A 15,101-nucleotide genomic window follows, 5' to 3' on the forward strand; every position below is an offset into this window, starting at 1 on the left:
GGTGCTGTTCTTATTTCCATTTTACAGACAAGGCACAGAGAGGTTACATTGCTTGCCTCAGGTTGCACAGCTAGAAAGCGGCAGAGCTGGGATTTGAACCCAGGGAATTCGGCTCTTTGGCACACTGAATGCAGCCTTATTTTCCATCATGCAGGGAGGGCTGCTGGAGTGGTTTCCTGCCCCCAGCTGGTGTACAGGTGCCGGGCTGTGCAGCCTTGTAAAAAAAGAAACAGGATGGCACCGGTGGAGCAGGCGGCCCAGGCCTGCTCTCCAAGCTGCACAGAGGGGATGTGTGATGGTTGTTCTCCCTTGGCTGAGTGTCAAGTGGTTTTACATTTTCCTCCGAACCAGATGGTCTGCGCCGTCGGCCTGGGAGCCGGGAGATTAAGAGGCATTCCTCTGGCTCATAGGGCCCCTCCCGGGGCCGCGTCCTGGGCTCTGTGAGCGGGCCGAGCCCCATTGGCAGCCGGGTTCCACCATGACCCTAGGCATGTTCCCTCCTGCCCCAGGAAACCAGAGTAGCTGGAGGGGGAGCACGTTGGCCCAGGCCCTGGCCCCCACCCCCCAGGTGGGAGCTCGGGCTCCCCTCGGCTCAGGGAGCTCCCCGCAGCCTCTCCACCACCCCTTCCCAGCCGCGACTCCAAGAATGTATCTCCTGCTTGAGGAAACCCAGGCTCCCGACCACATCAAAGTCTGGGGGCTGGGAGGGGAGCTTCGGGAACATGAGCCCCTCCCCCCTGCTGGGTTTGGCAGGAATACAAGACCTGTGGGATCCGCCCCCTGGGTCCCCTGCCTAACAGGCCACCCTTGGCCCCACTTCACAGATGGGGTGGCACCCACTGTGCCTGCGAAAGAGCTGAGTTCTGGGCAGGGCTCCTGTGCAGCTCCCGGCTGGCCCTGTGACCTTACCAAGGCCTGCTGCTCTCTGGGCCTCAGTTTCCCCATGTGTGCCATGAGGAATGGGCTTGGATGTCTGCAAGGCCCTGCCAGCTTCTCTGCCTGTGTGCCGGGTGGGCCCCGCTGCTCCCCTCCCCCACCCTCTGCCCTGGGAAGAATGAGCACTAAGGGGTCAAAGCCAGGGACTGGATGGGGCCCCAGACCCTCGGCTCTTGGTAGAGCTGCTGACCAGGCTCTTGGTCCACGGGCCCCAGTTGAAAGAGTAGGGCTCTGGGGTCGGACAGGGAGCAAGTCTCAGCCTTCCCAGTTACCAGCTCTGCAACCTCAGGCCGGTTTCTTAACCTCTCTGAGGCTTGGTGGATGACATCAGGAGGAAGTCCTAAGGAGCCAGAATTTGAAGCCTAGTCGGCTGGATGCCCATTTTCTTCACGACTACCAGTCACTGTTTATCAGTGTGGGAGTGAGCTCCCCATCACAGGGGTATGCAGGTCAGGGCCTGGGGATCCTGCCAGGAAGGCTGCGTGCTGGGGCAGGGGTTGGAGAAGACGATGTCTAAATCCCTATCACGGAGCCTCCGCCATCTCCCTCTGCCATCCACCTTGAGGGGGTTGTGACGATGGTGAGTCAAGTGTAACGGTGGACTCGGCTCCCGTGAGTGGGGCTCAGATCCCAGCAGACCCAGCCTCGGATCCCGGCCCCTCCTCTTTGACCTCGGGCAACTGACTTCCCCTCTCTGAGCCTCCAGTTTTTCTCTGTAAAATGGGTCAGCCATGGAACTGACCTCTTCGGATGGCCCTGGGGAGTCCATCTTCCTGCCAGCTCCTCGCCCGTGGGAAGCGGCTGCTAGGGCGGCCCGCAGGATGCACGCAGCTCGTGTTCATTCCCCATCATTCATCCATCCCTTTGTCACGAGAGCTGTGATTGGCTGGATTTTCTGTCCTGGGCCCCCTCCTGCCAAGCCCCAGCAGGCGGGGGCTGCAGACATCTTGCTGGGGAGTGGCTCCCAGGGCACAGACGTGCGGCTCTGATGGAAACCCAGGCCTGCCGCCGGGGTCGGGGTGGGGGGGGGCAGCCGTGTTCATTTGGAGAAGGGAGAGTCCGTACTGGGGGACCCGCAGGACACAGGATGAGCTGCAGAGGGGCCCAGAGCAGGGGTGAGGGCGTGTGCGCGGCCCTTGGCGGCCCTGGCTGCTCTCCCTGCACAGCGGAGCCGGGGAGGGAGGATGGCTGCGGCCCCATTCGCTCCTCCTCCCTCCAGACAGGAGAGCTTGATCTCGTCTCCCTCAAGCCAGCCCCAGCCTCTCCCTGAGCTCTGCGGTGCTCCCGGGGGATAACGGAGGCTCGCAGGTAACAGGCATTTGGACGTTGTCTTCTCCCACACCCTGCCCCAGGGCCGAGCCTTCAGGGCAGGCCCCTCTAGGCCCTGATTTGCACACTCCCTATGATGGGGAGCTCACTCTCACACTGATTAACTGTAACAGGTAGTGCTGGGGAAAAAAATGGGCATCTGGCTGACTTGGGTTCAAATTCTGACTCCTCCGCTTGCTAGAGTGTGACCGTAGGCTGTCTCCTTATTTGTAAGATGAGGATAATAGCTTTCGCTATTGCTGCTGCTGCTGCTGTTACTATTTTTGTACATCCCATGACCTTTCTCCCAGAAAGGCCTTGCTTCTAAGGAGAAACAGGGCACTGTGTGATTCAGGCCAAGCCCTCAACCCCTCTGGGCCTCCACTCTACTCCCCGAGCTGGTCCTTTCCAGGGAGGTTGATGCCTCAGCTGGAGACAGAGCCCAGGGGCCTGAAGCCATCCCTCAGGAGGGCCCAGAGGCCCACCGGTCAACTCAGCCTCTGTCCTGGCTCCCATGACCCCGGATGACCGCCCCCCCCCCATTGGGTTCCATCTCCACCAGGCCCCTGTCCATGACACAGAGGTGGTAAGTCTAACGCATGGTCTGACAGGGCCCACCTGAGACTGAGGCCCAGAGAGGGGAAGGGGCTTTCCTGGGGTCACACAGCAAGCTGGCAGCAGAACCGAGTCTTGCCCCCACGCCCTCTTATCCAACCTCATCTTGAGCCTGCAAACACTCTCTCCAGTTCTATGCCACATGCTGTATCTAAGCTGCCTATTCGGAGGAAGGGACTGAATCCAGACTGGCCAAGGGAGCCTGCAGCCTGCTCTGGCAAACCCGGGCGTCACAGCGTGCTTCCTCCATGCCAGGCGCGGAGCTGCCACGTGCATCATCTCCTGCCTTGAGAGAGAGATTTCTTGTCCCCATTTGAGAGACGAGATAACTGAGACTCAGTGAGGAGCAGTCCTTGTCCCTGAGACACAGCATTTCCCGAGCGCCACTGTGCCCGGTGCTGGACCCCCCAGTGGGTCCTGGGCCCAGAGACACTGGGAACGACGACCCCCAGCTGAACCGCCCCCTGCAGCCCGTGGTCTCCTGTCCTGGGTTCATTTCATCAACGAGGCGCTATTTAAGGCTGCCGTGCGGAGTCGAAGCCCCGGGAGCCCCGGGTGGCTGATCAGAGGAATTGTCACTTTTTCTGGCACAGTTATTAATGGAAAGTTTCCTTGTTCAATTGTAAATGATTTCCCCATGTTCCATTTCCTATCCCTCATCCCCCCTCCCCGCCAGGCGCTTCTCCAGCCCCCTTTTGTGGCTGGTCCCGGTGCTCCCTGGCTCAGTGGACCAACCTCCTTCATAGGACCCTCCGTCTCCCCAGCATGGCCTCTCCGATCCCATATAGAACAGAGATCACACTGTTCCCCACAAGGGCCTCTTCCAGGGGGCCCCCTCCATCTGTGTCCCTGTGGGAGGCCCCATGGAGGGGACATATGGCGCAGTGGGTGGAACCCTGGGGGGGATGCAGCTGCTAATGTGCTAAGCACTTAGACAAGTCGCTTTCCTGGGCTGGGCCTCAGTGTTCCCGTCTGTGGAGTGGCGGCAGGGAGCGCACTCCACCCGCCTCGGGGCCCTCCCAGCTCTCAAAGGAACAACACTCCTGACTCGGGGGGGTCATCCCTGAGCCCAGAGCTCCAGGGAACAGCCGTCTCGCCCCTGCCCCCTCCTCAGCTCAACTCTTCTGTGAGCTGGACCTGATTACCTCCACACATCTGGCCGCACGCAGACCCCCCCAGGGCCTTCTGTCAGTTTCCCCCAAGGGCTGTGGTCCTTACCCCTGTTTCTGCCCCACGTGCTCTGGGAAGAGCATGTGACCACAGAATCTGAAGGCCTGGCTCTGGGGACTTGGCCACACGTCTCTTGGCTCTGGCCCTCAGTTTCCACGTGTGTGAAATGGGTTGGCTGGCTGACCCCCCCCGCCAAGGTCACTTTAAACAGGCTTTCAATGCACCAGCAGCCCCATTCCGAATGGTAGGGCCTCCAGCTGAGTCCTCCATGCCGAGCCCCCGCAGAGCCATCTCAGCAGGCACGCTGCACGTGGGTGACCCACTCAGGGCGGAAGTGTGCAGGGGAGGGGGGTACAGAGTCGGGGAGGAGAGAGCCCCAGGCTTGTGCAGGGGAAGGCCCAAGGCTCCAGGCAGCCCCGCCCTCCTGGTTCCCAGCCCAAGGGAGACCCCTGCTGTCCACTGCACTAGTCCCTTTTTCCTATTCCAGGGCCCCCGAGGACCAGACGGACCAGCTGGGGAGCAGGGGTCCAGGGGCCTGAAGGTACTGCCCCCACCCCCGGCCTGCCCTTCCTCTCGCCTCCCATGCTGGCTTGGGATCCCGCACCAGAGGTCACACCCTCGTCAGCAGCAGGCCCCTTGGGGACAGCAGGGTGTCCCGAGAGGCTGCAGGGCACTTCCTGAGAGCTCATCAGCGCTCCTCCTGGCCGAGCATGCAGACGGGAGGGGAGAGGGAGTCCTGAGACTGAAAGTGAGGGAGAGAGAGCTCGAGATGGAGAGAGAGCAGGAGGAAGCAAGAAAGAGAGGGGAGAGGGCAGAGGAATCACACCAAGCCTCTGGCCCCTTCCCTGGGACCCTCAGCCCCCTCCAGGGCCCCTGAGAGCTGAGCCGGCTCCTACCTCTATCGGAAACAAGGGATCCTTGGTTCCTGACCCCAAGCACCTGCTGACTGTGGGGAGCCACTCCCCCACTGCCCTAAGTCTTCCCACCTGCGCCCTGGCGAGAGGGGTGGGTGCCATGCTCCCGCCCCTGGTTCCCTGGATCTCCCGTGGGAGTGTGAGACCCCCGAAGGGTCCTCCCAAGTGCCCTCTGCCACCTCCCTGTGTCTTGCCTCCTGCAGGGCCCTCCAGGACCGCAGGGCAGACCGGGCCAGCCCGGGCAGCAGGTACGTCAGGCACGGCCACCAACCCCACCTCCGCCCCCTGCCTGGTGACATGGGCCCCTAACGAACCCCCTGTGCTTCCAGGGAACGGCTGGCGAGCGAGGGCACTCAGGCCCGCGAGGCTTTCCCGTGAGTAGCGGCGGTTCCTGAAATTCCCTGGGGCTTTTGGGGGAGCTGATACCCACTTTAGCCATCCTGCTGTGGAAACCCCGAAGTTCTGGGTGCACACTCCCTGCACTGAAGACCCTCCAGCACATGTCTTCCCCCCTGGGACTCAGTTTCCCCATCCCTCACACGGCAGAGAGTGGGAGTGGGACGTTCCTATGCTGCAACCGCTTGACTGAGGCCCAGGGGACAGGCAGGGTGCAGAAGGCCATGGAGGGCCTCAGGTTGCCTTTGTTTGTCTCTGCAGGGCATCCCTGGTCCCTCGGGCCCCCCAGGCACCAAGGGCCTCCCAGGAGAACCGGTAGGTGCCCTTTCCCTCCCTTGCTCACATCTTTGCCCCGGGCAGGGTCTCAGATGCGCCACCTTCCTGGGCGTGTGGGCCGTGTGGTCAGACAAGGAGAGAGGATGGAGGGAGACGGTGCTGAGGCTCCCCCACCGTGACGGGACAGGCCTCTGGTGGTGGAGAGAGCACTGGACGGGGAGCTCAGCAGCTCTGCCTTTGAGTCTAAGCTCACCTGCCCTCCAGCCTCAGTTTTCTTGCCAGTAAAGTGGGAATAACTGTTCCTACCTTGCCCTCCTGCTGTGCAGAGGAAATGAGAAAATGCATATAGAATGCTTAGCACTGTGAAAAACAGAGGGAACCGCGTATTCAGGGAGGGGAGATAAGAATAAATGGACAAGCGGACCGGGAACTGCAGAGTCTAGCATGGCTGGAGGGGACAGAGCTGCAGGGGGAGGTCACAGGGGTCAGTCCCCCAGAGCCCTGGAGACGATTTGCTCTTTATCCCAAGGGCAATGGGAGCCATGGATGGGTTTGAAACAGAGGGGACTCCACAGAAGATCTCCCTGGAAGGATGGGTTTGGGGGACAGTCCCAGCGTCGGGGACCCCATGAAGAGGCTGTGGAGTGGTGCTGCTGGAGAGGAGAGGGCAGCAGCTCAGGGGGCTCAGAGGAGGAAGCCCGGATGGGGCAGGGGGAGGACAGGAGGTGCCTGCACCCCAGGACCCTGCCACACTCCCACATCTTGGCGCCCAAAGGAATGCCCTCTTGAGCAATGGATTGACCAGGGGCAGGGCTGGGGGTTTCCAGAGGTAGATCTGAGCTGGAAGAGCATCCAAGCAGAGGGAACAGAGTGAGCGAGGCTCGAGAGCTGGCAGGTTTCTGAGCAGGGCAGGGCCCCACCGGGGTTTAAGGAAATGAAGAGAAGAGTGTGCAGATGGATTGGAGAGGATACGGGGTCGGGGGAGGACCCTCAGTGTGGCAGGGGGTGGGTGGGCTGCAGACTCCAGGATTTTGTGGGTCCTCACCCTCGCCCACCCCTCCAGATTGCATTATCGAGCCTCAGACCCCAAAGAGAGCCCAGGCTGGCTTCTCCCAACAGTCTGTGTGTCTGTCTGTCTTCCAGGGCCCTCAGGGACCCCAGGGGCTAATTGGCCCTCCAGGAGAGATGGGACCCAAGGTGAGTGCCGAGGGACCCTCGTTCGTCCCATGATGCCGCTGAGGATGCATCAGCGCCTCTCAGCCCTCCTCCTCCTGGGGGGTCCCTGTCCTGGTCCCAGGAGGTGGTCACGTTCTGTGAGCTACAGACTGGAGGCAGACACCCTGGCAGAGAGGGCAGGTCCACCCTAATGGCATAGGGTGAGGAGCTGGCTCCCAGATCCAGGGGCAGGGATGGGCTGCAGGGTGCCGGGACCCTCCTGGGGGTTGGCGCTGCCTCTTTTTCAGCACCAGGGAAAGCGGCAATCCCCCCACCCTCGCTGGGGCCTCCCCCCTGCACCAGGTTTGAGTACAGAGCCAGCCCTCCTGAGGTCGTGCAGCGAGGAGCTTGGCAGGGGCCTCAGACAACCGGGCCTTCTCCAGAGGAGAAAGCTGAGCCCCAGGGTTTATGCAAGGGCCGCAGCCATGCCAGCAGGGATAACTCAGCACCCCTCCCGCCCTTGTCATCCTGGCCCGGCTACAGAGAGAAGGGCTGGAACCCCTCAGCCCCGAACACAGCATCCGTTGGCTTCCTCCCCTGTTCTGATGTGAATCATGAAATTTTCCTCCCCGTGCTCGCCAAGGGACTCCTAATGTGGTGAACCACACTCATGGGGCGGGGACGGGCTCCAGCAGCCTCTGGGTAGCCCCGAGGCTCAGCAGCCTGGGCCCAACCACTCCCCTCCCAGCTCCCAGCTCCGAAAAGGCTGCAGCCTGCTCCCAGCTGGGTCTCTCCTGCTGTTTGACCTCAGGCATGTCCCTTGCCCTCTCTGAACCTGCCTCAGTTATCTCCTCCCTTAGAACCAGGGGGGCCAGCCCCTGCTCCAGGAGGGACCAATGGCATTTTCTTGCAGGGGCCTCCAGGTGCAGTGGGAGAACCGGGCCTTCCTGGGGAAGCCGGGATGAAGGTAAGGCGGGATGAAAGAAGAGAAAAATGACTTGTTGAAACCAGCTCCCAGCTGGCGGCCACGTCCTCCCCACAGAAGAGAAACGGGCCTTTCTTGTGCCCTGGATAATGGGTCCTCTGTGCTCCTGGCTGGGGAGCAGGGCTTGTCCATGGCCACATCGGAGGGCCCAGCCGATCCGGAGCCCCCGCCCCTGCCCCCTGCCTGGCAATGTTTTCTCTGGCACCCGCCCATCCTGGGGCAGTCCCACCTCCCGGCCTCCAGCGATACCATCGGCATTTCAGCCCCAGTTCCCCTCATTACCTGCTGGGAACAGGCGCCCACTGATACCTGGGCTCTGAGAGCCCCTCCCTGCTCTGCTGTTGGCAGAGGACGCAGCTCCTGGAGCTGGGGAGCCATGCTGGTGGCCTGAGGGCTTCACTGAGGCAGGGGCCTGGGGGAGCCTTGGCGGGGCTGCAGGATTGAAGCCCACCACCCCCATCTCTGCCTGAGCCTCCCAGCATCCAGAGGGAGTTGGACCAGCCCTGGGACTCAGTCTCTGCTCAGTTCCAGCATCCTTTGCTCGAACAGTGCAGAAAATCACCCTGTATATGAGACGGAGAGAAGTGGGGTTGTCCCGTTGGGGCGGGTCTGGGGGCTCCGAGCTCCACCTCCTCTTTGCGCCCCACCCCCCAGACACCAGCAATGGGGGAGGAAAGCTTGGAAATCCCTGTAGGAGAAAGACACATCCGAGCTGGTGGTGAGGGCCGGGCTGGCCCTACCCACCCCCATGCACTTGTGTTTGGCTTCTCCTAGGGGGACCTTGGGCCTCTGGGCACCCCTGGGGAGCAGGGCCTCATTGGGCAGCGGGTAAGTCGATGCAAATTCATTCTCCCTGGAAAAGCGTCCCCCGGGGTGTTCGGGTGGCGGCAGGGCTTTACTCAGCCTGTCTGAGCCTCAGTTTCCCCAACTGCAGAAATGGACCATGAGTCTCTACAGCCTCGTCCAGCCTCTCCTGGGAGGCCAGCATCTCCACAGTGTAGGGAGCTCTTCAAAGAAGAGCATGCTGTGTCAAAGCGTTTGGGACTCACTGCGTGCCCAGTCTTCCCTCTTCCACGTTAACAGTAGCTTTTTCAAGGCTCTGAGAAGGCCTGCAACCGAAGAAATCGGTTCCTTTTGGATTCATCCGGGGTCTCCAAACTTATTTGACCTCCGAGCGCTTTTATTGGAAAAATGCCTGTTATCATCCCTGAAACTGTTCTATGGAAGGTTGTCTTCCTTTTGTCCAAAAGAAACCCTCACATCTTGTCTTCCTCTGAGAAGCTCTGGGAAGCCTGTGTCCACCTCTCTGTGCTCCGTTCCCGGTTTATACGGTCCCTGCTTGGACGTGGCCCCCTGAGTACAGGAACGGATGCTGAGCACCTCACATATGGGACCGAGAGTGAGGGGGCATTCGTGTGGGGCTCAGTTCACAGGGCACTGGGCCCCCAACCCAAGTCCCCTCATTTCTCCTCTTTCCTTATTTCTGATGCCTCCTGCTACCCGCTTCCCAAAGCTAACAGAGACCCCACAGCTGAGTTCAGATGTAGAATGAGGGGGAGGCCACAGGGCAGGAGAGGACGGCGTGGAGCCGGCAAGTCTTATGTGTCCATGAAGATGGATCAGTACTGTCTTCGTGGAGAGCCACGTTAAGAAGGATCCTGAGGCCCTATCAGGCACCGTAGGAAAGAGAATGACAGGCATTCGCTTGATGCCCTCTGTGTGCCAGGCACTTCTCTCAAGTCACTGGCAGCACAGCAGCGAGTACCAGAAGGCCTTGGCTTCATGGACCCGCATCCTAGTGGATCGATTAGTGATGTCTGCCATGGGCATGAGAGGGGTGGGATCTACACACGCCCATCACGTCTTTGCTGTCCCTGCATCTGATGACTTCTGAGGCCCCTTCCAGCTCAAATGCAGAACAGCTATGAATTCCAAAAGCAGAGAGAGACCCGGCCTTACTTTGACGGCTGTTTGGAGAACCAAGGATTCCGGGGGCATCTCTGGAGCTGGAAGGGCGAGGAGAGAACCTGGCTGGGCTCAGATGGGGATTCAGGGTCTTGGTATTGCCCCTAAACTTACTGGCAAGAAGGTCTGAGGGCTCGCCCCGTGTCCAGGAATAGTATATCCTACAGCTGCCATTTGGGGGTGCTTCCACCATGCCCTCTGGGAACCCTTAAAGGAAGTGGGATCAGCCCCATTGTCAGATGAGAAAACAGACCCCCGCGAGGGCTCAGTGGTTTGCTTGTGGTCAACCCGCCAGTGAAGGCGAAACCCAGTGGGGCTGTTGAGGTCTGTCTGATGGCAGAGCTGTTCTCAACCCCAGGCTGCACTGCTCCCCCCCGTCCGACCAGCCAACCTGGACGGCTCTGCGACCAGCACTTTTCACTTGTGACCTCATGTAGACCCTGCAGACAGAGCAGGCTGTGGCTTGGGGGTCTGCTCACCTCTCCTGCTCATTCATTAATTCAGCCCCTGTTTACTGGGCGCCCGCTGTGTGCCAGGTGCCCCGGGGCCCCACTGTCTGGAGATTGGGGTTTGGGGTCATGCTCCAGGGAGGGGAGGAGGTCAAAGTGTGCTGGGACTCTCCCTGGTAATGTCTCCTTGTCCCCCCTTTCCAGGGAGAGCCAGGCCTCGAGGGTGACAGTGGCTCTGCGGGGCCCGACGGGCTGAAGGTGAGTGTCCCGTGCAGGGTCTGGAGAGGAGCGCTGTTCGCGAGCTGCCTTCTCCCTCTGTCCCCACTGCCCTCCCATCAGGACCTAAGTTTTATCCCAGAAGCAGCGTGCTCCCATGAAGCTCTGCGAGCAGACCCCCGGCTCCCACTGAGAGCAGGGTGGGTGTGGTGAGCCCTGTCCAGTGCCCGCCCCCCACCCTGCTCACTGCTCCCGACCCTACTCAGGCGGGACCGGGGACCATCCCCCCCTGCCACGCCTCACTGCTGCCCTGTTCCTCGACACTGCGGCTTCTCCTGGCTAAGGTGGCACCTGACCACGCACTCTTTGCCAGGCCGAGAGCCAGTGGCTTTGACAACTGTTATCTTCCAAACATCCTAAGAGATCAGGAAAATGATCATGACCACCCATGACCTATAAGCTGCTATTTATGGAGGACTAGTCACACACGTATAAGCCCTTTATATGGATCACGTCAATCAATGCTACAGGGTAATTTCTGTCTTTAGATGAGGAAATTGACACTCAGAGAGGTTAAGCAACTTGCCCAGGGACACACAGCTAGTAATTGGCACAGCCGAGACCCGAGCCTTGGCTCGTTCTCTGCACCATGAGCCTATTCTAAAGGGAGAGAGACTGGGCTCAGAAGGAGGCAGAGGTGTGTTCATCCAGAGTCTATAGCTGTGAGCGGAGAATCCAAAACCCAAACGCAGGGCTCCCTGGCACCAAAGCGTGTGGGCTGAACTCAGCCCTGCTGTGTCCCTTAGATGCATCTGTCGGCCACAGATGCTGGGAACTTAAGGAGGCACCAGGGCCCCCTTATCCCGGGGCAGGTCGGCATTGCTTTTTGATTCACCAGCCCTGCCTTCAGCTCAGGCCTGTCCCTGGCCTCCATCCCTGGCCCAGCCCTGGACCAGTCCGTGGGCTTTCCCCAGGGCTGGCCTGTCACACATGTGAGTTGGCTCCCCGTCCCTTTGTCAACCGTTGACTCATGTGGCCTCAGAGAAGCACCCCTCTTCTCCAGGCCTCGATTCCCCATCCCCAGACCTCCAGCCCACTGCCCTGTCCCCACGGTTGCCCTGGGTCTGGGGATGCCTCTGTGACAGACCCCCCGCTGGCTCCCCGTCTGCCCCGTGGTTTCCTTGCAAGGGCGAGAGCGCCCCCTGTCTGCCATCGTCTGCCCTCTCGCCCCTCCACCCCTGCTGCATCCTGGGGTACAACCCCATCCTTTGCCGAGTGCCGGCCCGGATTGTGGTGACACTGAAGCACATTGTGGCTAGAATGCCTCGTGTACTCGCCATGTACTTGCACCACCCGCCTTAAGAGCATTCCTTGAATTACCCCATTTAATCCTCCCAGAAACCCTATAAGCTAGATTCATCACCATCCCCACTGACAGGTGAGGAAACTGAGGCACCCTATGCAGCCACCCTTCTTCTCCTTGGAATCTTTGCTGATGGGGGACGGGAGGGGGTCTCCCAGGCTCGGGGGCATCCACAGTCCCTCCTGCTCCCTCGTCCTGGCCCCTCGGCCCTGGCTTCCTCCTCTTTCACCCCCTCCGAGGCCAGTGCCACCCGAGACCTTGGGCCGGAGGAGGGCGCAGGTGTGCAGCGTCTGCCCCAGTCCTCTCAGGAATCCCAGGACAGAATCTGCTTTCTTTGTGATGTGTGTCCAAGAATCACCTTCATGGTGAAAACAACCTCTTGGATGTGTACAGCACTTTATAGTTTGGAGGGTGCTTCTGTGTCGATTATCGTTTTTGAGTTGGCTGACAACCCGCTGAAGGTGACAAGGGTGGCCATGGCTCCTGGTGATAGCGCATCTTTCTCCAGGGCCCGGGGGGCCAGGCGCTGCGCTGAGCTGTTTATGTGGATTCTGTCTTTCCATCCTCGCAGTGACCCTTTGTGCTATTTTACCAAGGAGGACACTTGCCCAGGGCCGCACAGCCATGGTGAGGGGGCAGCAAGACTTGAATTTAGGCGACGTGGCCCCTGGGGTGAGGGAGGTCTTGTCCTCTCAGCAAAAAACCGTGGAATTCAGAGAAACCAGAACCCCGGGGGCTTAGCCATGCTCTGCCGTTGACTTCTATGTGGTGTTGGGAAGTCTCCACCTCTCCGGGCCTCAGTTTCCCCATCTGTAGATTGAGAAGGGGGAGTTTGGCAATGTGTAAGGTGCTTCTGAGCATTGGCAGTTGCCCTCGGATTCTGGGATTCTCTAGGACCGCCCCCCAACCCCGAGCCCATTCTGCAAGGGACCCATGAGGTTGCCCACCTACTGCGGCTGTGCAGGAGCCCAGGCTGTGGGGGGCTGGGCAGTCCCTGGAGCTGGAGCCCCTGCAGGGCCCAGGCTTGGACCCCTCGCTGAAACCCCAGCACAGCCGCCTGGAACAGACTGCCTGCCTCTGAGAGCTAGGAGCGCAAGAAGGGGAATCTTGGAGCCGGAGACCTCTGCAAGAGGGTCCTCAGGGCCAGCTCCCCATCTCCAGGCTTGGAATCTGAGAATCTCAGTGGGAAGGGACCCCAGAAACCAAGCTGTCCGACCCTTTCCTCGGGCACACATCTGCCCCACGCCTCAGCGGGGAGCCTCCTGCCTCATCTGTGTCATCTCCAGACCCCTCTCCACCGGGAAGTCCACCCGGGCTGAGCGGTCTCTGGCACCAGCCTCCCACCCCCAGAGCCCAGGCCCCAGCAGGACTGGCCTGCAGGGTGTGCCCCCGGAGGTCCTGTCCCCAGACCCCGGCTGCACACCCTCTGCACCGTGCTGTCTCTCCTGGACGCACACCACTTTATCAGTGCCCTCGTAGGGCATGGTGCTGGGAAACAAAACTGGCAAAGATGTGCTCTGCTTTTCCAAGCCCGCTCCCCCGCCCACCCTTCCTCCTATCCGTGACTTCATACCCTCTCCGTGGGCCTCCCTGGACAGTCACAGCCCAGCCACCTGCAGACTGGCCACAGGGCCCACCAGGCCTGCCAGCCCTCACAGAGGCGGCCCTCTGATGGGCACTGCCCTACTCCTCAGTGGCCCATGCTGCACCCCTCAACCTGCTCTGCCCAGGGGGCCAAGGGCGACAGCCTGTGCCCCATCCTGGCACAGCCTACCGTGCCAGAGTATGGACGTGGCAAGTGCTGTGTAAGTGTCAGCTGCCATCGCTGGACAGGGAGTGTTCCGCAGTCAGTGGGAGTGAGAACCAGCCAGAGCAGACAGCAATGGGAGAACGTGCTCACAGAAGAGAAAGACATTTAAAAAAAAAGATGGGAGAGTGCCATCCTATTGGGTGACGGCTTTAAAACCGTTTCCCGCTAACCAGCATCATTGCTTTGCAACAGTTGTTTCACACTCTGAGCCTGGACACAGCAATTGAAACCAACGCCTGTTACTTACTATCATTGTTGCAAACTGTTTTTGTGTAAGCAAGCATTGAAGATGCAAGTCAGAAAAATGCCAAGAGTTCTCAGAGGCAGAATTGGGTGAATTTTTTCCTTTATAAAAATGTCCTTCAGCTTCTTGAGACTCCTGTCCTCGCAATGTGTCTGTGTCGGGGAGAAATAGCCTGGTCCCCCAAACCTGCCCCCTTCCTGAGAGCTCCATGGGTGGGCGTGGTTGGGTCCTTTCTGCCCACTGAGCCACTCCCTCCCCGGCGCAGGCAGGGACACTAGAAACCGCCATGTGGGGGATGTTGCCTGTGCCAGCCCACCCTCTGGGCAGCTCGGAACTGACAGGAGAATCAGGAACTCGTCGGCTGTGGACATCCAAATGGAGCCCGAGGTTTGGGGCCTTGGAGGGACTTGGTGACTAATTTATTCTCTCTCTCTCTCCCCTTCTCATGCCCTTCCAACCCAGGGCGACAGGGGTGACCCCGGGCCTGATGGTGAACGTGGCGAGAAGGGCCAGGAGGGGCTGAAGGGTGAGGATGGGCCCCCCGGGCCCCCTGGCATCACTGGTATCCGGGTGAGTGTGCATGGCTGCGTGCCAGCGCTGGGGCTCTTGGGTGTGAATAATACTCAGGCTTCTTTAGGCCGTTAGATGGGAGGGACTTCTACTGTGGTCCTTCCTCCACCCGGGAGTTTCCCAGAGAACCGAGCGGACCATGTCCCTCCCCGGCCCAGCCCTCCTGTGGCTCCCGAGCGCCCGCAGAATAACAGGACTGACCTTAGCCCGGCTGCCGTGCTCTGCACACACCCGGCCCCTGCTTACCTCGCCCTCCGCAACCCTCACGGTCAGCCACACTGAGTGTACAGAAGGGGCGCTGGCTGATTCTCCGCCAGTAACTTGCTGTGTGACCTTTCCCCTGCCCTTGCCCTGTCTGGGTCGCGCCCTGGGCATGCTGAAGGATTTAGAAGGAATGCGTGCTGAGATCACTTGAGTTCCAGCATTCCAGGAGCCTTTTCCTAGCGAGCTTTTAAGTGTCATGACTGTGAGATGGGCAGCACCATGTGGCAGACATGGCTCTGGACCCAGAGTCCAAAGGTTGAGTTCTGGCTCGAGCACCCGCTCTCAGTGTGACCTTGGTCAAATCCGTGCCTCTCTCTGAGCCTTGTTTTTCTCGTCTATAAAGAGTTGATGAAACATTGGATAGGGAAGCACTTTATAAAATGCACCAAAAATATAAAAGATGGTCTTTATGAATGTGGAGGAGGAAATGATTGGAGGCTGCTGGTGGTGGTGATGGTGCTGATG

General features: G+C 60.1%; 1 protein-coding gene across 5 annotated transcripts in view; it reads left to right on the forward strand.

The window, feature by feature from the left end:
- Positions 1-15,101, forward strand: part of COL27A1 (collagen type XXVII alpha 1 chain) — a 142,186-nt gene that overhangs the window by 93,532 nt on the left and 33,553 nt on the right. For 4 of the 5 annotated variants that reach the window (XM_070596334.1, XM_070596333.1, XM_070596337.1 and 1 more), the window contains 9 exons: positions 4,517-4,570; positions 5,147-5,191; positions 5,273-5,317; positions 5,601-5,654; positions 6,759-6,812; positions 7,684-7,737; positions 8,530-8,583; positions 10,374-10,427; positions 14,265-14,372. In XM_070596334.1, coding sequence (XP_070452435.1) covers positions 4,517-4,570; positions 5,147-5,191; positions 5,273-5,317; positions 5,601-5,654; positions 6,759-6,812; positions 7,684-7,737; positions 8,530-8,583; positions 10,374-10,427; positions 14,265-14,372 — 522 coding nt within the window. The remainder of the gene's footprint in view (positions 1-4,516; positions 4,571-5,146; positions 5,192-5,272; positions 5,318-5,600; positions 5,655-6,758; positions 6,813-7,683; positions 7,738-8,529; positions 8,584-10,373; positions 10,428-14,264; positions 14,373-15,101) is intronic. The other variant, XM_070596338.1, reaches the window with a different exon arrangement.

The sequence above is a fragment of the Equus przewalskii genome, chromosome 26, assembly GCF_037783145.1.
Source record: "Equus przewalskii isolate Varuska chromosome 26, EquPr2, whole genome shotgun sequence".
Lineage (NCBI taxonomy): Eukaryota > Metazoa > Chordata > Mammalia > Perissodactyla > Equidae > Equus > Equus przewalskii.